The sequence below is a fragment of the Arachis ipaensis genome, chromosome B05, assembly GCF_000816755.2.
Source record: "Arachis ipaensis cultivar K30076 chromosome B05, Araip1.1, whole genome shotgun sequence".
In the NCBI taxonomy this organism is placed as follows: Eukaryota; Viridiplantae; Streptophyta; class Magnoliopsida; order Fabales; family Fabaceae; genus Arachis; species Arachis ipaensis.
Window position 1 is genome coordinate 31102923 of NC_029789.2, and position 24545 is coordinate 31127467.

Below are 24545 nucleotides of genomic sequence, written 5' to 3' on the forward strand. Positions count from 1 at the left end.
AGCGAATTATTTTTTTGAACAAATAATAAGTATATATTATAATAGATATTTATTGAAGTGCTAGGTAAAGTTAATATAATGGAACTCGAAAGTATTCGTTACAGGAATTTTAATTCAAACAGTAGTTAAATACATATTAAAATAAATCGAAAAGTTAAGGTTTTACTACTGAATTATAATATGATTATAAGGTTAGTAAAATATTTAGTAATAGATTATTATTTATAGTCCTGGTGTATTCGTGGTCCACATGAAAAACTGTAATATAATTATAAGATTTGTAAATTTTTTGGCATGGCATATCACTCCTGACTCATCAGCATGTCAAAAGTTCAGCCCATGAACATTCTAAACTTAATCACCTAATCACACTTAATTAACCATCTTTTCCCAACAGAAAAGGGGATACATTTGGCTGCATCACAGTTGTTTCATCAACCCTATCACTGTGGTTAAAGGTTACTTGCATGCATCCAAATCACAGCTCGTCACGTAGTGTCTTCACATGTTAATTCCCGCGGTCAGCATCGCAGACTTTTCCAAAAAAATAAAGCAGATCTACAAATCAGATGAAAGAAGAACGAAAAGATGCATCAACGGTGATAACATAGGACATTCGCAAGATGGTGGTTGCGAACAACCTTCTTCAGGCCCACAGTTGTGATAGTGTATCCAACTGAGAGAGAGGAGAAGGGAGGAAAGGAGGGAGAGAGACCTTGTTCCTAGAGGATAAAGGTGAACAATAACAAAGATGAAGAAGAAGAGAAAAGAGAGTCCTTATTCTTGGAGGAAGAAAGTGCACGGAGAAGAAAAGAGAAAAATGAGGAGTTAAACCTCAAAGTAGTCCCTGAAGTTACCCTTGAGCTTCATAGTGATCCGTGAACACTACAAGAAAAAGGCGTATTTGTAACAAAAAATATTGTTACAAAACGTCAAAATTTTGAAATAAAAATTTTTTGTAACAAAAAAAGGGTCCATTGCAGTAAGTCCCGTTACAAAAAGTTTTTGTAACGAAAAATGGAACTATTACAATTCAGTACCATATTTTGTAACAATTTTTTCTGATACAAAAAACCAAAAACCGTTACAAAAGTGATAACAAATTTTGATTTTGAAGGTATTTTTCGTGACAGTCAAATTTTTTCCTATCAAAAAATTTTGTTACAAAATGTAACATGATTTTGTAACATTTTTTTTTCTTTAGTTATGAAAGCAAATTAATTATTTTGTAACTTTTTTTATTACAAATTACATGCATAATTTACTAAATTATTTTTTAAATTAACTAATATATTAACGATTTTAATAAACAAGTTTACATGTATATAATATGCAAAAACATACATAAGTCAAACAAGATCCTTTTAACTAAAATTGTCTTGAAACAAAATAACATTAGCTATTGAGTACATTGATTAGTTCAACCAAAACATAAAAGTTCTAACATAAAAGTTCAACCAAAACATAAAAGTTCAACCAAAACATAAAAGTTCTAACATAGATTAGTGTCTCTATGCATCAAAACATTCTTGAGCCCTCAAGGTAGCATATGGTAACCATTTCAGCACTCCTGTAAATAAAAAAAACCGAAACAAAAAAGTTAGAAACAAGATATAACACTAATTATAATTTTTTCACTAAGTTTTTTCCACTAACTTACAGGAATGGTGATTAATTTGCCTTCAGGGCTCCACACAGCCTGCAAGTTTTTCCTTTCCTTTTGCAAAGAATGCAAATCTCTCTTGTACTTCCCCAATCTCAATCTATGCTGCACCAACAGAAAATTCAATATAGTATCAAGCTTATATTCTATCCTTTAACTCCCCTCCCTATAAACTCCCATATACCGCATATTGCAGTAATTTATCCCTCAAGAAACCCAGTCCAACATTTTTTCCCAAAAAAAAAAGATAAACCCAATCATAACATTACAAAAACTCTGCTCCATGACACCATGAACACAAGATCAAACATGCAAAATAACATAATATAAACTTCAATAATGCTTTTCATGCTTTTACACTCACAAAGTTCCATACAAAGAAAGTGAGATTCATGTCAAAACACCAAATTGAGATTCATGTCAAAACACCAAATTATAGCATAAAAGACAAAGCACCATATCTCTTTTACTTTATTTGGCATTTTTAGTTCTAGCCATGTTTCAAAACATGACAAAGCATTCCCTAACCATAGCTACACCAGACTTTTTCTCCTTCAACGCTGCTCCCAAAATACTCTATGAAATCTTGCATATGAAAAAAGAGACAGTGGACAGTTTTTATGACCTCTCCACACAAAATACAATTTGAGAACTCTTCCAAAATAATGTCAAGTCTAGCCAACTTTTCCCTTGTAGTGAGTTTTTCATGCAAAACAAAATATATATACTAGACTTTATTCAAAGTTAAAAATATGTAGATAAATTAGGGACAAGATGTGAAAGATAATATTACAAACTATCAAAAGAAAAATAACATGTTATTCTCAATAACAATTATTTATCATAAAGCAGCATAATATAGGGACAAGATGCAAAGCTTCATAGTGCACACTTAATAAAGGAAAAGAAAGCTAAGAAACACACAAGTCAACATGTTTGCAATATCAAAGTCCTTTCAGGTAAACAAATAATGTAAATCATCCCCCTCCCTCAAACAAAAGCTCTTTATCACTTGGTGCAAAGCAGCCAAAGTGGGATGGTTGACAGAAACATAAATGGGAATGGAAATAAGAATAAGATGAACCACAAAATTTGATTCTTCTCATATTTTTACAGAATCATACTATAAAGTTTCATAAGACAGATTTAACATGTGATGACAACAAAATCGATCATCTCACAATTATAACAATATATAATATATGCTGATTACTTATCCAGTAACTTAATAATAAATTTGAAATTCAAGATCATCTTTAGAGTTAGGACAAAAGAAAAAGAAAAACTCTGACAACAAGATAATAGCTCACTTCCTACACGCACAGATGCACTAGGCCAAATCTGATCAAGCTAAACACAACATTGAATAATTAAATAAACACAATACTGAATAAACACAACAAGAACAATTTCATAATTAAATAAAAAAAATACAACATGTGAACAACAAGAACAGTTCCATAATTACTGTACAACAAAATAATCTAAATTACTCATAACAGAAAAACCTAAAAATATCATTACTCATAATAATAACAGTTCAATAATCTTCAATAATGTTCACTATTCATCATCAGTAATAAACTCATTCTTCAGAATGGCATGAATTAGAGCTTGCAGCCAAAAAGTTCAGAAGAAATCAAAGTTATGGTCTTTAAATCACAAAAGAAATTTCATCCCCAAAAATTAAAAATAATAAGAAACTTGATATTAAAATGGAAAAGGAGGGGTTATTGGGGTTTACACACTCAAGGGCTGCTTCTCCCTGCTGGCGCAGAGACGACATCACGGCTTCGGCGACGGCGGTTGGGCAGTGGCGGAGCCTCGGCGGCAACGGTCTCATCCTTCGCGGCACGATTTCTCTATCACGATATCTCCTCTCTCAACGGCGCTCTCTCCCCTGGCTCGGCAAGACAACGGCGAAACGGGAAGCTCCTTGCATGCGGCAGTCTGGCGGCTTGAACAGTGACGATGGTGGCTGGGCGCGACGACGACTCCTCTAACAGCAGGCTCGCGACAGGCACGACGCGCTCTCTCTCTCTCTCTCTCCTTGGCACTTGCCCGACGGCGCCTTCTCTCCTCTGGGTGTGACACGACGGCGCGGCGACAGTGATGTCCGCCGGCATCGTCCTCCCCTCCTTCCCCCTCTCCTTCTCTTCTTTCTCTTTCCCAGTTTCCCCTATTTCTGTTTTCCTTTCTCTTACTTTCCTTTTCGCTGGACAAATGTGTTTTGGGAAGGGGGGTTGGCGGCTAGATTTTATTAATTATAAAATCTTTGAATTTTGTGACAAATAAATAACTTGTTACAAAAATATTGTATTTTGTGATAAATTAATTTCTTGTTACAAAATATTTAGAGCTTTTGAGACAAATAGATATTTTGTTACAAAATATTTTAAATTTTTGCAACAATATAATCTTTTGTTACAAAACACTATAACAATTTGCAACAAAACAACGATTCGATACGAAAGCCAACATAATTTGTAACAATAACTAATTATTGTTACAAAAAAAATCATAATTTGTAACAATTTTAAATTTGATACAAATTTTTTGTTACAAATGTTTCATTTTCTTGTAGTGGAAGTTAATAATTACTCATATTTATCCCTGAATTTGCACTCCGAGAGTCAGGCTTGTCCATCCGGAAAATTTCGTCCACCTGGCGCAACTGAAAAGCTGAGTTGGACTTGTTGGTGACACGCTGTCAGAAAAACGGCTAGCTGACGTGGTGCCATAAACTGTTTTGGTTCAATTTAGTCCCTAATGTGAGGTTAAAAATCCTAATCCCCAATTTTAAAGCTTGACTCTCTTCTCTTATCTTGTCCATCACAACAGAGCTGACTCTCTTCTCTTCCTTCTCGTGCAGTGTCTTCTCCATCTTCAAAACCACATGGTTATGGCTAGCGCGAGCAACGCAGCTGGGAGCTCGAACAACCCACGATCATTTAGAAGCATCATGAGGAGAATGAATAGAAATAGAGATTCGCGTTTGCAAGAATAGTGTGGGTGCGGGTCGAGACCAGTGTTGCAATGGTCAGCGACGGATTCTAATCCACAGAGACCGTTTGTGGGATGCCCAAACGACAATGTAAGTTGTTGCTGTTGTTGTTTGCTGTAATTCTGGATATAAACTTGGTTGATTCACTTTTTGGGTACAAACTGTAGGTAAGAGGTGGTGTGGGTTATTCCTGTGGGTAAATAAAATTCTGGAAGAAGATGCGGTAACATGTGATGGTAGAACAAGCTCTTCAAATGACAATGAAGAATGGAAGACGAAGATTGCTTAGAAACTTGGAAGATTAGAGTCTGAAGTTAGGGTTCTAAAAATGGGGAAGATTTTGCTGTTTGCATTTATGCTGTTGCTGATTACAGTAGTTTTGCTTCTCTTAAAGTTGGATAGGCAACAGGGTCAATTGTATCTAGCAAAAAACAAGTGACATGTGATATGCATATGTTGTTCATGTACTTGTACCTGTTCTTTTGTTTGAAAGAAATGCAGATTAAATTGTTTGACATCACTGTGCAACAATAATTTGGAAATTGAATAAACAATATGTTATATGTATATTTTTGTTCCTGCACTACTAATGAATTCATCTAATGGAATTAATCTTAATTGCATATCAGAGACCAAAATAGAACAAAAAATCTGACATCTCAATTCAAGAAAGTCATAATCCATATTCATAATGTAGAAAACACACCCAAAATAGTCATTATAGAGCCAGAACAATGCTCACCAAGTATATCAAAGTTCTCAACGTATTTACCTCATAAGTTTTGAACACTAAAATCTCCAACACTAGGATCCTAATTAAGAAAGCATACATTTTCATCAAAATAGATAAACAAAATAATCTGATCCTAAACATAATAATCCTAGTCTTCATCTTTTGTATCTGGGTGATCTGAATCCAGGGTTGGGCACAAACTTCATGAAGTTTTCAAACCTTGTAACGGTCCCTTGTATTGCACCTTGCATAGGATTAACGGATGATTCCTTGCTGGTTGACTGCTTGCTGGTGGGGTGGCAGTAGGTGGGGTGGTTGCTGTTGGTTTACTGCTTCCTAAAGTTGATTTTTCTTTTTTGGATAACTTCCTTTTGGGAGGGAGTTTTGGTGGCCTCACAGGAGAGGGCAAAACCTATTAGTGAAAACATCTAAAATAGTTAGTAAACTGGATAAGAACATGCATATAATAAAATAAATGTCATCTAATTTTGTGAACCTATTGAGAGTCATCGGTTTCTGCCAAGGGTGGTTGACTAAATTCAAGCTGAATTTCAGTAGGGGATTGTGGGACAAGGGTGGCTTCATCATCATTAGCCTTACCTTTACCATATGGAGCAGATTTGGCCTCACCTTCACCACCATTAGCAGCAGCAATAGCCTCATCATCAGCAGCTCTCTTTGCACAGTTTCTTTTGGTGTGTCTTGATTCACCACAATAACGACAGTAATCTTTTTTATAAATTCTTTTCATCTTGGTCTTCTGCTTCTTACTTCCACTTGACTCCTCATCTGCATCCTTTCTTCTTTCTTTTTTTTTTAAGTGGACCTGGCTTCTTTCTAAACTTTGGTGTTTGTGGTCTGTTATATGGTGACTTTTTCCATAGTGCTTGACCTAGAATTGAATTGATATGGAAGGCATATGTGTTATTATATGCTTCCATTGTCAACCACTGATAACAAAACTCATCTGGTCTTTTACCAGCCCTTGCCAATGCAGCACAAGTATACACACATGACATCCCTAAACAGCATTAACACAACAACAAAGATAGCAATAATAAGCTAACTATAATATCAGATAATAGTAATAATAATAATAAGATAACAATAAACAAGTAAAAGAATATTACCATTCAATTGCCAAAAATCACATGTGCATAGCCTCTTTCCCAAATCCACAACCATGTTAGTTGGCCAGCCATGAACTTCGAATTTCTCATACTGTGTCACCAGACCACATCGGGACTAACTTTTTGACTCCTTCCTTATCTTTTCTAACCTGCTGCGCTGTATAGGAGGTAGAATCCCAGTGTTCGAGTTAATCTTGACTTTGTTCCTAGTGATGGATCTTATTGCATACATCTTGACTTCTTCTAAGAGTGTAATAATAGGCTTGACTCTAGCTTCTTTGATCCTAGAGTTGTAGACTTCACAAGTATTGTTGTAGATATTGTCTATTTTAGGTGTATTACTGAAGAAAGTCCTGCTCCAAGAGTCCGTAGGCCACTTGTTCAAATACTCCCAAGCATCCTTATTAACCATTTAACCCTCTCAATCTTTGTTATGGAGACTGTTTTTTAGGTAGGAATAGTGGTGTCATTTGGTTCAGAAGTTGGAGTAGATGGTGTTGTGGTGGAAATTGGTTCGACTGTGACATTGGTGGTGGGGTTTGGGGTGGGAATAAAGTCTTGTATTACCATCAGCTCCTTGCCTTTGGTTGACACTGGTTATGCTTCCTCACTATACAAAGGTTTCGAGACTCTATGTTCGTAGTACACATGAATAGCCTTTGTTTTCCTGAGCAAGGTAACACATCTCCAAAAGCTCCTTATCATCTGTTATAGCCCTTAGACCATTTTGTAAAGGCCTGTAGGCACCAGCCACCATGTTTGAGTTACCTTGTCATAACTAATATTCTTGTGGTAGTCTCGAACAAAAAAGGCATTCAGTGTGTCTATATCAACTCCTGACAACTCAAAAACCTCTTCACCGCTGTAAGATATACTTCCATCAACTTCTGTGATAAATGACCCTCCATGGTGAAATATAATGGTAATCAAATGATCACTCATTTGTAATTTAAATTTTTTTTTGTTATATCAGACTCATTAACTTCAACCACATTACCAAGTTAAAAACTCCATAACTAAAATATAACACCCTATTGTCAACTGTAAATGTAATAAATCCTAGGACATAAAAAACAAGTTTCATGTTAACAAAAATTTCCTAATCAGTCTATAATTTTATTGGCCTAACCACTAAGAAACCTAGTTTTGATCAAACCCTAGCAAGTAGCACAAAACACAAGCATGCATACCGACACATTACACTTGAAGAAAACGTATTCACCCATTGTAAATATTAAATTAACAACAAATATAAAAAAACAGAGCTTTACCACATATTTATCTCTTTTTTTGCTTACTTGTTTCAGAGATACCAGCCTTCACAACTCTCTGTCTGATGCAGATGATGAAACCGGTCCTCTAGAGCATGGGTTCTCGATGGAAATTGCTCCGGTAACTGCAATGGCATCGACGCCAGTGATCAGGGTAGCGGAGAAGAAGAGACCTGCTTGTGTTGTGTTTTGAGAGGGGAAGACAATACGTTAGTGTAACGTTGAGAGAGGGAGGTTTTGAGCATAAAACGACGCCATTTTATGTCATTTTGGCGCCACACCAAATACTACGTCGTTTGCGTTTTGACAGCGTGTCACCAACGAGTCCAACTCAGTTTTTCGGTTGCGTCAGGTGGACGAAATTTGTCGGAAGGACGAGCCTGAGTCTCAGAGTGCAACTTCAGGAATAAATATGAGTAGTTATTAACCGCAGGGATCACTATGAGACTCGAGGGTAACTTCAGGAGTTACTTTGAGGCTTAACTCGAAAAATGAGGCAAGGATAAAATAGTATAAAATATAATTTTATTTGTGTTTTAAGTAAAAAATATGTGTCTTATCTTTTTGAAGAGACATAAATTACATGTATTTTATGAGTATTCATATGTAACCGTATCTCTCTTAATTTTGTGTCTTAATAATCAAACAATAAACCCTAAACCCTAAACATGTATATTCGTGTCTATGTCTTTGTGTCTTGTGTTCAAAAAGACAAAAACAAATGCTACCTGACAAAATAGACAATAAAATAAAATGAGGTTGAGGACTTGAAACTTATAAAAAAGGTAACGGATAAAATTGAAAAAAAAAATTAAAAATATTTTTAATTTTTTATAAGACAAAACAACCTAACCCTCGTCCTTTTCTCCAAAACAAAATTCTAATTTTTACCTTCTGATATTTCATCCCACACCCACACGACACACCCACACCCTTCCTTTTCCCTCAGCAGCCGCCAAAATCCTCCTCCCCTCACAATACCCTGACACACAAACACACACACGACACCATACATACGCGCAGAAAGAAGAGAAGGAAAGGAAGAAGAGGACGACGCCGGCGGAGGGGCATCGTCGTCGCCATCGTTGAGGGAAACCCAGGAAGAAGACGCGACCCAGTGACACGCGAGGAAGGGGGAGGAGCTTTCGCCGCCGTCTCCGTCGCGTCTGTCGTCGCCATTGGTTGAGTTCGTCGCCGTCGTTGTCGCTGGTCTGGAAGGAAGAGAGCGCGCGAGAGATCAGAGAAGGAAGAGAGGGCGACGGCGCTGTTCAGTGGGGGAGGAAGAACTGCGACGACGAAGGGGTGCAGGAGTCCATCGCCGTCACTGCCGAGCTGCCGTCGACGTTCCACACCGCCGTTGAAGTCAGCCTCGTCGCCGTCGAACTCGTCAGAAGCTGCTACCGTCGTCGTTTGGGTCTGACCGAAGAAGAGGAGGTGACGGTGGTGGATGTTGGCGCTGCTGCTTGCGACAACAAGCGGCTTCGTCGCCGCCGAAGCTCTTTGCCTCCGTTCTGCTCGTCAGAAGTCATCATTGGAGCTGCTGTTGCTCCATTTCTTGGTTCTTCTCTAAGTAGTAAGTTATTTTGTTCCGAAAATCCGTTTAGTCGCTGTTCCGTTATATATTGCTGAGGTTTTTGCGGCGCAATTGTTATAGAGTTGAGTTTCGGTTCTTGCATGTCACGATTAGAGTTGCTGTTGTTGCTCTGAAAGCGGAATGGAGCTGTGGTTGCGGCTGCCGCTGTTGCGGGCTGGGAGAAATAGGGGTTTTGACGCGTTGGTTTTGTGAGTTTGGACGAGTTGAGGTAGGAATTTTTTCTTAAAACTCATATTATTTCTAAGAATTGTTACAAGTTAATATTAATGCGAAAAATGTATTTTTATGATTTCGTAAGTTTTATGGATTAAAATGAGCTATTCGGGATGAATGAAGTTGTTTGCTTGATGGATATATTGATTGTTTGAGAAGGTTGTATAATCTGGTTAACTAATTGATTTTGTTGAGTTGGTGATTCTTGAGTTGGTCTCTTGATTTACTGGAATTGATTGGTTGTTGAAATTTGTTATGTTGATTCCTTGATTTGGTGTTGGATTGAAATTGGTTTGATTTCGAAATGGTTTGACATCGAAAATGGTTTGATATTTGGAAAATTGGATTGTGTTTTATTGGGAAATGATTTGGTTTTGAATCCGTTGAAAAGGGTTGAGAAATGGTTTGAATGGGACCCGAGAAAGGTGGTAAAGTTCGAGTTTTAGAGGAGTTGTTGCCAAAATTTTTATAAGCATTTAAGTAAAATTTAATAATGAGAATTTAACTATTTTGGGTTTTGATTAATTATGAAAGGAAGTTGAAGTTGATTTAGGGTTGGCCTTTAGTGGCTTTAACCTAACCTGAATATATCACAATTTATTGCAAATATGCTTTTGTAGGTGATTTGATATTTCAAGATCTTAAGTGCAATCTCAATACAAACTGTTTTTCATTGGATCTTAGTGGATCTGTCCATTTTCATACATATTAGGAAATTGTGTTGTACAAACAGAGATCGAGTTTACCGACAAAAAAAATATACTGAAATTATTCACCTTAATGCATGCATCAATGTAATCAGTTTATAGCATTCATATAATAGCCAAATGTTCTTGTTCTGTGGGGTGTTTAGGACTGATAAAATCTGCAAAGAGAAACCGTTGTCTATAAAAAACAATGAGAAATGTTATAGGGTTAGCAAAATTTATTGTTTTTGGTTATTATTTTTAGTTATCAGTTTAATTTTTTACTTTCATATTTTGCATCTTAAAAATTGTTAACTTAAAGTACCTAAATACTAGCTTTTTTACCTTCATATTTTCTGTAACTGCCTACAATAATAAATCCATCTCCAACCAAGAGATCGAGCTAAAAACTTCTTTCGAGGAATGAGCAAAACCTGGTCATTTCTCAAGAGAACAATAACTAATGGACCCAAGGATTTGGAACCTACATGCTGATACTCATGATTTCGATAGCTATACCAGTGATTTAGAGAAGATTTTCCGAATGTGTTTTGTGGAACTCTAAGATAGCGTGAGTCTGTGTTACACGGTTGGAAAAGGATGATGGAATTATAAAATGACAAAATAAAAAATTAATTATCAAATTTGTAACTTCTATGATGTGTCATTTTATTTGTTCACCTTACTAATTTGATCTATTTGATTAGGGTTTGTAGAGAATGGAGAAGAAAAAGGATTAGAATATAGGTTAGACTTGTAAGGCAGTTAATTAGTATGAGTTTGACCTATAGCTTGTTATAAACTTATTTCAAGCGCAATGTCTAGTCTGTTGTTGAATTTGACCTGGGCTAAAATTTAAAAGGTCTCACAATTTGGGGTGGCAAACGGGCCGAAGTCCGTCGAGCCGGCTCGCTTAACTCACCAAAAAAGGCTGGCCAGGCTAGAGTTTTGAAAAATCCACCTAACCCGCACTGCCTAACCCACGGGCTTTGGTAGGCTTCGGTGGGGTGGAGCCGGCTAGTCCACTGGGCCCACCATTTTTTTTTGCTTTAAGGCCTAAAACGAAAACTATCCAAATCCATAAACCCAACTACCCAACTCGGAACAAATAATCCTGTCCATAAATACAATTCACTCCCATCAAGCTCTCCTCTTACCCATCTCACCCCTAACCCTACTCACAAGCTCACAATTCACAAGTTTGATTTGGAATGTTTGTATTTTACTTAAGTTCTAACTTGGATAATGTTTGATTGATTAGAAATTTGGATAATGTTTAATCGATGCTTTGGACAATGCTTATTTTGATTTGTACAATGCTTGTTTGATTATTTTGTTCAAAAAGCCTGGTTGAAGATTCATTTATAAGAAATTGAGAATTATATGAATTTAGAAATCATAGGTTTATTAGAATGTTTGTGAATTGAATTTTTATTCCAATGTTTAATGGCAGGGAGGGGTAGAGATTTGGGACTGCCTCGCTAGGCGGGGCGGGGCGGAGTTGGCGGGCTTTTGGTGGGGCAGGCTAGCCCGCTTGCCACCCCTAGATACCATTATATTGATAGAAAAAGATCTTTTTTCAACGAAAAAAAAGATTTTTTTTTTATTTTTTGGCCTGTTTGACAAATTTTTAATAGTAAAAGTAAAAGTAATAAAAAAAAATATTTTTGAGAAATTACAATTTATATTTTTAAAAAAGATTTTAAAAAAAAAAAGATGGTTTTCACCAAGGTTCTAAAACCAAACTGGTCATCGAACTATTTTAGTTACTGGTTATTAGTCCAACCGGTTCAACCGTGGTTCAACCGAAGGAATCGTTTTATAGTAAAATAGTAACTAAAATATATATAAACACAGTTTTAACAAAAATTTCAGCATAATTTCAAATTTTTATAAAGGTTAACCAGTGAAGTAAGTCAACTAAATCAGTACAGTTTTATACAACAATAATTAACCCCATTTTCCTTTTCCAAAATCCCATGGGTTATCAATAGTTTTTATCATAAATACCTCATTTTGTAAACATGCCTTCTGTTTCAGTTCTTCGATGAATATATATGACGAAGAATATGTTATAAAAATAACTGAATAAAATAATATAAAGCATAAAATCCTCAATGAACTATGTATAAACCAAATTTGTCAATACTTCATTTTGTGCTAGTGCTATAACTATTTGCATCTCAACATGTTTCTGTTACACAATATATGAATTTTTTTGGAGTTATCCAGTGTTAAATAGGATAAGTTTATACAGGGTTACTCTTTCCTTGTTTTTGTACGTGCATTGATATCTTGATGTTTCTCTGTTCTCACAATTTCACTATCAGATCAGCCCTATGCTTCTTCCTCGTGATCCTTCATGTCATGTCTCTTTCTCTCATTGGTCCATGGCTGCTGGTTCACTTTCTTGGAATGTATCAGCCTTGTTCTTCTGTTGCCGCCAATCATCTGTCACTGTGGTCGCAAAAGAACAGCGAATTGGGATCCGCAAATTGGTATGTGCCACGTAAAGAGATGGGCCATAACTATGTAAAGACTAAAGAACTACCCTTTATGCCAATTGACATTTTCCCTCTCATGTTATTTGAACAGGTAATCTTGCAGTGTAAAGGCCTGGATGGCTATAGAGACCGTTCTTCTTTTGCAAAAAAATCTGACATTGTTTTTCATGATATGAATGTTGATGATTGCCTGCCCAAAATGTCTACTTTGTCTGCAGAGTTGTTATACTATGCAGAGAGTGGCTTCATTCCTCAAGCGCACACTATATGGGAGCAACTTGTTAACAGTTCTTTTGTACCATCAATTAAATTCATCTCGAAATTGTTTGATGGTTATGAAAAGCACAGGAATTTCAACGGCGTGCTTGAGATTCTACATTATGTCAGTTGGAGAAATTTTGGCATATTACCTCATGTTTACTCTTTGGCTATCTCATGCTTTGGAAGAGGAGGACAGCTTGAGTTGATGGAAGAAACCGTAGAGGAAATGGTTTCGAGGGGTTTCCGTATCAGTTCCAAGACTGGTAATGCTTTCCTTTTGTATTACTGTATTTTTGGTTCTTTGAAAGAGATGGAGAATGCATATGCACGCATTAAGAGATCTGGATTTATGATAAACGAGGAAGCAATCAGGGCCATGGCCTCTGCATATATAAGGGAGAGAAAATTCTATCATTTGGGTGAGTTCCTAAGAGATGTGGGTCTAGGCAGGAAAAATGTGGGGAACCTTTTATGGAATCTTATGCTACTTTCTTATGCTGCCAATTTTAAAATGAAAAGCTTGCAGCGAGAATTTCTTAGAATGGTGGAAGCTGGGTTCCGGCCCGACATTACAACCTTTAATATTCGTGCTCTGGCCTTTTCAAGGATGTCTTTGTTCTGGGACCTTCACCTTAGCATCGAACATATGGTAGATGCAAAAGTGATCCCTGATCTGGTGATATATGGCTGTGTAGTTGATGCATACTTGGATAAAAAGCTCGGAAAAAACCTGTACTTTGCTTTAAACAAGTTGAACTTGGATCATTCTCCGCAATTATTAACTGATCCACTTGTGTTTGATGCTTTTGGTAAAGGGGACTTTCATACGAGTGCAGAAGCATTTTTGGAGTTCAAGACGCACAGACAGTGGACTTACAGGGTTCTAGTACAAAAATATCTTAAAAGATATTACCGGAGAGACCAGATATTTTGGAACTACTAATTAATTGGCAGATGTTTTATACTGTACAATGTCTGGCTAGGATGTTAGTTAGAATAACTAGCTGAGTTGCAGGCTTGCAGTTTCGGCAACAAATCGACTTACTTCTGTGTTTCCGTTATGACAAGAGCTAAGTCTTACTTGTAAATAACATGTAGTTAACTTGAAATAAGCTTTCACTAATCAAGGATTCACTTGAGTCGATGTTTAGTTAAATATAATTTAATTTGTTAGTATAATTGATGGTGTGATAACATTAAATCATTTTTACAAACGTTAGGGATACAAATAGGATGATTTAAACGTTAGGAACACAAATAGGATTTATTTCAAATGTTGGAGATAAAAATGATATTTTATTTTTTTATTTATGTGGACAATCAATGCATTCTGTTGGATGTGTCTAATGGCTGAACAACACATGATGAGCCGAAAGATCTTTTCTTCTACCAACAAAGCGTAATGGTTAACACCTTAACAACACTTCAACTTTAATTTACCAAGATCAAATGGAAGACAAAAATACTCTATTAATGCTGTTTCTGGATAGTGAATTCTACCTTCTAAGCAATGCAATGCAACATATGAGAAAATGCTTTCTATTAATTAGCCTATTAGGCCTTTCTGCGAATTAGTGGCATGTATGGATCCATATTCAGTTCCGAAATCATGGGGTTGAAGTTGGTAAATACATTGGATGAGGTATGACTGACTTAATGCTATTTGTATCCAAAAGCTGGTTAGATCCTATCTTCTTTTTGGAATTTAAATCATCTAAAGTGAGTAGATTGGTAAAGTGATATAATGAGGGATTAATTATCATTAAATTAATAACTTCTATTGTGTGAGCTCTTTTATTTTAATTTAAAAGTGATTAAGCTCTTACTTTCTCACATTACTAACTTTTTCACTTTAAAGGGTCATGACCCTTTTTTTTAAGTTTACAAATAATATTTTTTTTCTTATTTATCTTTTACTTTTCTCTTTATCTTTTCTCGAAAATTTTTTTGGTGACTGAAATAAATTAAAAAAAAAAAAAAGCAAAACAAGGAACTGCTTAAATAGAGGGACAGTCCCGTTTAAGACTACTCTTAAACTCCTCCCAAGGTGAAAGAAGCTCCACATGCGAAGGTTGCAACTTCATCGCCATCTTTGCCATAGTATCTGCCACAGTGTTTGCATCTCTCATAATCAAACGAAAGTCAACACGCCAATTCCAATGCATGATATCTCTTATTTTGAGTTCCAGTGGATCAATAAACCCAAACCCATCTTGAGTAACAAGATTAAATGCTTCCACACAATCCGTCTCACAAATAACATCTCGTTGACCCACATCCCAAGCTAAGAGATATCCTCTCCAAATAACAAACAATTCTCCTTGAAGAATACTATTACTCTCAATCATTCCCAAACACCCCCTTTGCCAGCTCCCATTACAATCTCTAATAACACAAGCAAAACCAACACTATCACCCGAACCAAAATAACTAGCATCACAATTAATCTTAAAAGTACCAATGGATGGGTGATTTCAAAAACCATTTAGAGTAGAGGGAAGAGACATACGTTGTAATTCAAAAATATTTCTAAACTCCTTTTCTGAAGTTAATGCCAGACAAATCACTTTTTCCGGAGGTCAAGTTTCATGGGGATTAAAGATGTCGTTATTCCTTACTCGCCATATCCACCAAAGTCCCGAAAAGAACTTGAACGGATGCTCTCTGCTATGATACAAGAACCAGTTCTTCAAATCCAAAGGATGACAAGAAATATCCAACCTATGCCAGACAAGCTGAGCTTTTGGACAATCCCGAATACAATGTAAAACCGATTCCTGGCTAGAAAGACATCTTGGACACCTATCCGATGACGACATCCCTCTTCTAAAGCGAAAACTTGCAGTAGGAAGAGCCTCCTTAAGACACAACCAAGCCAAAAACTTATGCTTTTTCCGGAACAAGCTGACGCCAAAGCCAAAGCCAATTCTCCCGCTCCTCCCAACCAAACAGCTGTTTACACAACCACAAGTAACCATTGCGTGAGTCATAGACTTTGGCAGCAGACCCACTCCAATACCAACCCACTTCCGAACCTGCTTGTTCATCTGGATTGTAAGAGAGAATATTATTTTTCAGATTTTGAGATAAAGGAGAATAAAGAGTATCCAAATGCCACCTACCAACCGACCAAATATCCTGTATCCGGAGATTCGAATCAGAAATGTGAACATAATCCATCTCATTAGATAACCGTCCTTCTCTCCTCTAGCTAGAAAACCAAAAATTCTGGTTCAAATCTCCAATACACCAAGCAAACCCATCCTTCAACACTTCCCAAGCCTTGCAAAGACACCTCCAAATGGGAGAGTCCTTGTTCTTAGAATAACTAAAACAGTCATATAGAAATGATCGGTATTTGGCATCCAACAATTGGACCCATAGCTTGTTTGGCTGCTGGAAAAAAGTCCAAACTAACTTTCCAAGAAGAGCAATATTTACACAATAAGGATCTCTAATCCCCAAACCTCCATATTTTTTTGGAGTAACCAGTACCTTCCAACTAACAAGATTTAATCCTCTTCCATCAACTTGTCCTTTCCAAAGAAAATTCCTCATCATAGACTCCAATTTACTAATGATTCCTTTGGGAAAAATAGAGACCTGCATCTGGTACGTGGGAATAGCAGCAGCAACAGAATTAACCAAGCAGAGCCTACCAGCCCGATTGAGTAAACTTCCTTTCCAGCTTGCTAGCCTACTCTGAATCTTATCCAGGACACCATTGAAAGCTGAACGAGTCACCCTAGAATGGCTAAGGGTAACTCCAAGATACTTGCCCAAGTCCTGGACAAATCTGATAGAGGATACCCCAGTGAAAACCTCTTTCCTTGTTGCAGAGACATTCTTGGAGCAAAGCGCTTTAGACTTCTCCACACATTAATCTTCATCCCAGATGCTTTGCAAAAATTCTCTAAAACCAACATCACATTTTGCACTTGTCTCTTTGTAGCTTTACAGAATAGAAGCAAGTCATCCGCAAACATTAAGTGGAATATTCTTGGTCCCCCTCTAGAAATAGCAACCGGCTCCCACAAGCCCAAATCAACCTGATGACTAATAAAGCATGCCAATCGCTCCATACACAACACAAAAAGATAGGGTGACATAGGGTCTCCTTGTCTAAGACCTCAGCTAGGAGTAAAGCCATTCAGACGACTCCCATTCCAAAGAATAGATAAGGAAGAAGCAGTGACACAATTCATAATCAAATTAAGTATAGGAATAGGAAAACCAAAGCTCTTAAGGGTATGAGCTAAAAACCTCCAGTCGACTCTGTCATAAGCTTTCTCCAGATCAATCTTAAAGGCCAGTGTGCCTTTCTTTGATTTAGTCTTCTTCATAAAGTGGAGGACTTTTTGAGCAATAATGATGTTGTCAGGAGTTCCTCGTCTCGGAATAAATCCTCCTTGAAGCGGGCCAACAATCTCCGCAAGATGAGGACGAAGCCTATTAACAAGGACCTTCGTGATGATCTTGTAAACTACATTGCAGAGACTAATCGGCCTGAAATCTTTCATAGATACCAGTGATTCAACCTTTGGAATGAGAACCAGTAAAGTCTCCAACATTCTCGGATCAAGAGTAACACCGGAGAATGCCTGCTTAACCATCTTCCAAACATCAAGACCAATGATCTCCCAATATTCTTTAAAGAAGAAAGCTTGAAACCCATCAGGACCCGGAGCTTTAAAAGAGTTCATGTGAAAAACAGCTGTTTTGACTTCCTCCATAGTAACTGGTGCCGTAAGATTATTGCAAGCTTCCTCATTCAGAGAAGGAAGAGGCACATCACCAAGGCAACCCAAATCAACATCATCCAAATGACAGAATAAGCTTTTATAGAAAGACTCTGCTTCTTGACTCAGAACCTTTGGATCAGTTTCCCACACTCCATCCTTGAGAAAAAGGCCATGAATCTTATTATGCTTCCTTCGCGCAAGAGTTTGAATATGAAAAAATCTTGTATTCCTATCCCCGAACCTTACCCAATGCTCTCTGGACTTTTGGAACCATAGGAGCTCTTCTTGCACTAGAGTATTATTATAATCATCAAGCAACTGTTGCTCTTTCTAACGCAAATAAATACTATCCACCACTTCCAAACGCTTTTGTAAATAATTAATCTGCTGCTCTAATTCACATTTCTTAACAAAAATATTTCCAAATACCTTCGAGTTAAACTTTAGTGAATTCTTCTGTACTTCCGAAAGCTTGCCATGAATTCCTCTATTACCAGACCACCATGACTGGTTCACAATATTCCTATACCCAGGATGAGTAGCCCAAGCAGCAACAAATCGGAAAGGTCGATTCCCTTTAGACTGAAGACGACCTTTACAACGCACCAGAATAGGGCAATGATCAGACTGAAGCCTATTTAAAACTTCTGCATAAGCCTCTGGAAAGATAGATAACCAACTACTATTTATACAGACTCGATCAAGTTTTTTTGCCACGTCAACATAATTTTTCACTCTTCTGTACCAAGAAAATCGCCTCCCAGAAATTTGATATCTAGGACCTATTTTGGATTCATATACCATTGTTGAATGGCTGTAGTAGAAAGAAGATAAAAAATAAAAGAGGAAAAAAATAAGTTAACAACATCAGTAAATTTTGAACGGTCAAAAGGGTGTAGAAGACTTCAATTATGTTCTTGCCAAAAATACCCATAGTAGAAGGAAAAAGGGAAGATCAATTTGTGTTTATTGTTTAGTTTTCTCCTGTTGAAACTTCCTTCTGTGAAGAATTTTGTGATGGATTTATAGATTTTTAAAGAAAAAGTATAAAATAATTAAGTAATTCTTTGAAAAATTTTTGTATTGATTTACAAGTTTCTTAAAGAAAAAGTATTAAGTAAGTCCTTGAAGAATTGCAATGTTAGACATATATAATTCATCTTTTTGTCAGGAATCTATGAATTCATCATTGCAATTCCTCAAGAACTTTTTTTTCTTATGAGATCTATAAGTCTTATAAAAAATTTTCAAGGACGCATTTGTTATTTTTTTTTTTCTTAGGGGCTTATAAGTCATAAGATCATTTTAGAATCCTTGGGGCACTTGCTTGTTTTGTTAATCTAAATAATACCTCTATACATACATGCATCCCTAGAGTATAGTTGGCAGTACTTGATCACATATTTCTTTTTCTTCTTCCATTTTATTAGATTAATTAAGTCAACGCTGCATTATTGACATGAAAAATTAAATGGTGATCAAGTTGTTAAATCATAATTAATTATAAAAATATTTGATCATGTAGTGTTTAAAAATTAAAATATGCCAAAGAGAAGTCTCCTCTATTCCGAAGCATACGTTAGTCAACCTACTCACTGGCATCACGTTCCGTCAGAGGCCGCTTAATGCTGGGAATAGGATATCAAATCTTGGTCAAATTAATTTACTTATTATTATATATTATAATTATTTAGAGTTGAATGTGAAGCAATCTGTACTTTGTTATATGTTTAGTTCTGCTTCCTTATTAACTCGTATATATAACTGTACAATGTCATTATTTGAATATAAAGTGTGTTTTACTGAGACATAGTTAATAAGATTGAGCTATGCTGCATGGCGCATGCTATTGTGATGTAGAAAAAATGTACACGAAAGACAAAGTTACCCAGTCGTTATTGCTATCCACGATGTGTCACTTATGATAATCAGAAGCAATAGTAATTTTCCATCTCATTGATTGTTTTTGGAGATAAGGATCAATTGGTTTTGTGATTTTCACTTGATAATAATTTTGGATTCTTGAATTTGAACATAATTAGGTTGATCAATTGTTTTTGGATTCTTGGATTCTTGAGTTTTATAATTGTTAATTAAGTTGATTTGTCTATTACCAATTTAGTTAATTACTTATGTGTCTAGTTAACAAAACGGTAATACAAAGGAAATAAAAAAACACCGTGAAAATCTTATTTAGTATTTATTAATTATTGTAATAATTAATAAATATTAAAAATTTATAGTAATGTTAGGGAGACAAAAAAAAGTGAGAACTTATTTTATTTAATATTCATTAATTATCGTAACAATTAATGAATACTAAATAAAGCAAATTATAAGTGTTTTTGGCTAATATTTTTTTGTTACCAAATATTTCCGAAAAGTTTAATAGCTCACATAACACTAAAGGTGTTAAATTCAATTTGATACCTAATTTTATCGTTTATCGTTTAATGAACTGAAATTTATAGATAGGAAGAGACAAAAGCAAGTCTCATTTAGTGTAATTTCAACTAAATAGACCAAATTGAGCTTTTATCTAATTGTTTTTGGTAAAAAAATTGTAATTTTCAAATTGAAGGCCACACCATAAATCAAATAATAAGTATATGTCAAGACAGTACAATAGTTTAATGTCCATAAATATTTTTTTAAATAAAAATTCATATGCAGCTGATCCAAAATACAATATCTGTTTATATGTCTTGTTAATGATACTTTGGAATTCCAAAACCATTTTACCTCCAAAATACAATTGACTCACATTGATTTTGCCATACCTATAATGAAATGGATTTTCCCGTGCACAAGATAACTGGAATTTAGAAGAGAACCATGGAAGCAAATCCAAGAAACAAAGATGCCAAAATGAATCCCCTACCAGTCTCAACACCATGTTGTGAGTTTGAATGTTCATTACTAGGCTTACCAGGGAAATATAACTGTTGGATCTGCACTTGATCGTCTTGCGAGAGCTCCACCTTCCGTTGTTGCGACGCAACAACAGAAGGGAACATAACCGATTCGCTGTCATCGGTGGAGTGTGAAAGCCCCAGAAGATGCCCAATTTGGTGCATCACAACACTCTCTAAGTCAACTTCCCCCTCTTCCCACTGCATTGTCTTAACATTTGGAAGCACCCATGTTTTAGAGCTGTCCATTACCATGATCCCGAAACTAGAGCCTTCATAAAGTGCTGCCCCAAACTCGTCTCCGATCGTCTCGTTGTTAGAAAGGTCCATGAACACAATCTTGATGTTGGCATCTTTGAATGTTGTCTCTATGAAGTTCAGAATCCCTATAGCATCTGGCCATCGCTGTAATGAATCTTTGAACACATTGGCAATTTTGGGTTGTACATTGTACCTTCAAATTAAATTCGCATTCGCTGTTACCGTTTGTTTGAACAACTTTAATGGAGTGTATGACTTTTCATACTTATAAAAATTAAATTGACTTAGAATTAAAATTTTTATTGGAATTAACAAATAAATAAAGTTTGTCTCACTCAAGATACACAATATTAACTTAACGAAAAACTAATAAAATTTTGTTATTTGTATAATTATTTTGATAAAATAATTAGAAATAATATAAAATTTAAATTGAATTGAAAACAATGATGAGAATAATAAATACCACATTTACTTTCAAACATTATCCATGAAATAACCATGAGATAAGATCCAACAAATATTAAAAATGTGATGAGAGCAATTCCAATACTTTTGAAACTTTGATGTGTATATGAAGTGTAAAGTTTTTATATTTCACTTTATATTGAAAATGATTGATGAATTGATATCAGTATCACTTTAGATAAATAATTTTATTAAAATTAGGGGTAAGTATTGTTTTGGTCTCTAACATTTAGGGTCAGAATCGAAATTGTCTCCAACGTAATTTTTTATTTAGAATCGTCCTTAACTTTTTTTTTCGTATTAAAATCGTTCTTTTAACTTTTTACGGACAAAAATACCCTCCTCCACTACCACCACCACCTCCCTTACTCCCATCAAATACTAATAATTAGATTTAAGAACACTAATAATAACACATTATTCAAATTTAGAAATAACAACATCAAATTCAACAAAAAAATCAACACACAACAAAAATGAAATAAGAAAATAACAAATCAAAATTAGAATCAAAAGCAAAAACAGAAAGAGAAGCAGACACAGAAGCAAAAGAAGCAGACGCAGAAACAGAAGCAAAAGCAAAAGTTCAAGCAGAAGCCGAAGCAAGATGCAAAAGTCGAAGCAAGAAGCAGAAGCGAAAACAGGAAGATGCAGCGGCGAGGCGTAGCAGCGAGGTCAGCGGCGGCAGTGGCTCGCGTCTCCTCTCTCCCTCGCGATTCCCGACGACGGCGGCGATGGCGGCTCCAAACTTTGCCAGCGCCGTGCCCCTCCCTCCTCTCCGTTTCCCCTTTTCCTCCCCCTTTGCGTCCTTTCCCCTCTCTTTTCTCCCTTTCCCCCTTGCGTTTTTTTCTTTTTTTTTTACTTTATAATTTTTTATTAGGATAGGGATAGGGATAATTTAGTAATAAAATTAAAAATGACGATTTTAATACGAAAAAAATGTTAAAGATGATTCTAAATAAAAATTTATGTTAGGGACCGTTTCGATTCTGACCCTAAACGTTAGGGATCAAAACAATACTTACCCCTAGGGTGTGCATGGGCCGGGTGAAACCGGGTTTGATGTGACCCAGACTCAACCCGAAATATATACTGGGCCTATTTATTAGACCCGAACCCGACTCTAGATCCGATGAAATATATACACTTTCGGGCCACGATTATACTGAGTAAAAACCGAGTGAAAACCGGGCAGTTAACATTACATTACCTTGATACCTTCTTATAAGCTAGCGTGTGAAAATATCCAAATTTCCAAAAATCCAACCATTATTTGTCATGGTAAAATTCATTTAGAAAATTATAACAAGAATTAACTCTTCTCTAAAATTAAAGCATAATCATAATCAATACTAATATTGTCTAATAACACCAAATATTTAAATCAATATAAATAACACAATATTATGCATTAGTCTAAAATCTTATGCATTTAAACATAAAATATTAACTTATAGCCTTATAATAACTAATAACACAAAATATTAAGGTTTACAATACTTAAATTCCACGTAAGAATAGCCATCATTCATCACTAATAACACAAAATATTAATTATATATGATGACCGGGCCGAGTTCAGGTGACCCGAAATAATGACTGGATATATTTTTTGAGACTCTTATCCGACCCTAAATCTGATAAAATCATACCAAATTAGTCCCTAAAATGTTCGAGACAAGATCGAATATTCGGGTCGAACCGGACCATGCACATGTCTACTTATCCCTTAAAATTACATATTAGAGTGAAAATTTCTATAATTAATTTTAAATTATTATTTATGAAATATGATCTTACAATATTAACAGAAACGAATGGTATGTAGTAAGTATAAACGATTTTCAATAATTATTCAAATAATATTTATTTACCTGGGGTCGAACCCATACGTGAGGATCTTGGTGCTGTTAGCGAACAACAGAGTCCCTTGAGGCCATGAGAAATTCACAGGGAGGTCATAAGTAACGTTCATATCCGGCACACCGCAGCGCGGCAGCAATATCTGCTGATACGTGTCATTGTCTATGTCTCCGGTGGTGTCCAAATTGAAGAACCGTTGGTAATCCTTAATAGTTGATACCATGTTTTCGTCCATGAGATCAGTGAAGTTTCCAGAAGAACTATTGTTTTGGATGTAGCCATAGGTGTAGAGATACTCTTTCACCAAATGGAGGCCTTCGATTTTCTGTGGCGGCGCACCTGCCGGGGCCGAATAGTAAGGAACACTGCTTTGGTTAGTAACATTGAATTCGAAGTTATGGATTTTAGGTTTTGGAGTTGGTGGTTTCTTGATTCCATCATAGATTTGTAAAGACTTAGTAGCAGTGATGTTAGGTTGTGATGAAGCTACTTGAAGGTCCTTTAAACCTTTATTAAGTGCTGAAACCTGAGGAGTTGGTAGAATTGGAACCGCCGCTTTAACTGCTAGTAATGGAGGAAGGGAAACAAGAAGGATAAGGAGAAAGATGAGCGATGACATTTTGTTAATTAGTGTAAGGAACAAAATAATGATATGCAGCTAATACTATTTGAGAGGCTATATATGTATATCCTGATATGCACATGGAGTATGGGGGAGCTTTTTATTATTCTTGGAGGCATAGTTATTAGAACTGAATCGGTGATCAAATCGATCAGGTTACTGAATTATTAGATTATTGGTTCAATTGGTGGGTTACTAATCAAATCGGTTAATTCGGTATAATTAAATAATTATATAAAATTTAATTATTTTTTATTATAAATATTTTATTTTGTTTTTATAAAAATAATTATCATTTTCAAAATTTATAAATAAAATATGAGTTAATAGTTAAAATCGTCCCTAAAAGATATTTCACTCTCCATTTTGGTTCTCGAAAGACAAAATTAATCGAAGTCATCCCCGAAAGATACACGACTTGGTCACGTTAGTCTTTCCGTCAGTTGGATGATGACGTGGTGGGTTAATGCCACGTGTCACAAGATGATTGGTTGATGTGTCAGATCAGTGACACCTGGCACGCCACGTGTCAGATCACGCCACGTATCACTTGACATGTAAAAAAGTTATTTATAATCAAAATAGTCCTTGAAAGTTTAGACGTAAGTCATTTTCATC

General features: G+C 35.8%; 2 protein-coding genes across 2 annotated transcripts; one reads left to right on the plus strand and one right to left on the minus strand.

Moving 5' to 3' along the window:
• On the plus strand, window positions 6743–14203 carry LOC107640451. The gene is made up of 8 exons (XM_016343972.2): window positions 6743–6781; window positions 6982–7074; window positions 7327–7394; window positions 7838–7980; window positions 8892–9374; window positions 9491–9603; window positions 12625–12792; window positions 12890–14203. The coding sequence occupies exons 1-8, from the start codon at window positions 6743–6745 to the stop codon at window positions 14000–14002; spliced, it is 2220 nt and encodes a 739-aa protein (XP_016199458.1). The 3' UTR covers window positions 14003–14203.
• Window positions 20417–23982, minus strand: LOC107641802 (metalloendoproteinase 1-like). Its single transcript, XM_016345256.2, has 2 exons — window positions 23317–23982; window positions 20417–21167 (listed from the first exon to the last, which is right to left on the minus strand). Exons 1-2 carry the CDS (start codon window positions 23922–23924, stop codon window positions 20624–20626), a joined length of 1152 nt encoding a protein of 383 aa, XP_016200742.1. The 5' UTR covers window positions 23925–23982; the 3' UTR covers window positions 20417–20623.

Bases quoted from the DNA above. Each gene is read 5' to 3' on its own strand.
- LOC107641802 (XM_016345256.2), bottom strand. From the start codon at position 23,924: ATGTCATCGCTCATCTTTCTCCTTATCCTTCTTGTTTCCCTTCCTCCA. The intron at 21,168-23,316 runs GTAAATAAATAT...TTTAATTTGAAG, and splicing joins ACGTATGGGTTCGACCCCAG to GTACAATGTACAACCCAAAA.
- LOC107640451 (XM_016343972.2), top strand. From the start codon at position 6,743: ATGGATCTTATTGCATACATCTTGACTTCTTCTAAGAGT. The intron at 6,782-6,981 runs GTAATAATAGGC...ACTGTTTTTTAG, and splicing joins TCTTGACTTCTTCTAAGAGT to GTAGGAATAGTGGTGTCATT. The intron at 7,981-8,891 runs GTGTTGTGTTTT...GCCATCGTTGAG, and splicing joins GGAGAAGAAGAGACCTGCTT to GGAAACCCAGGAAGAAGACG.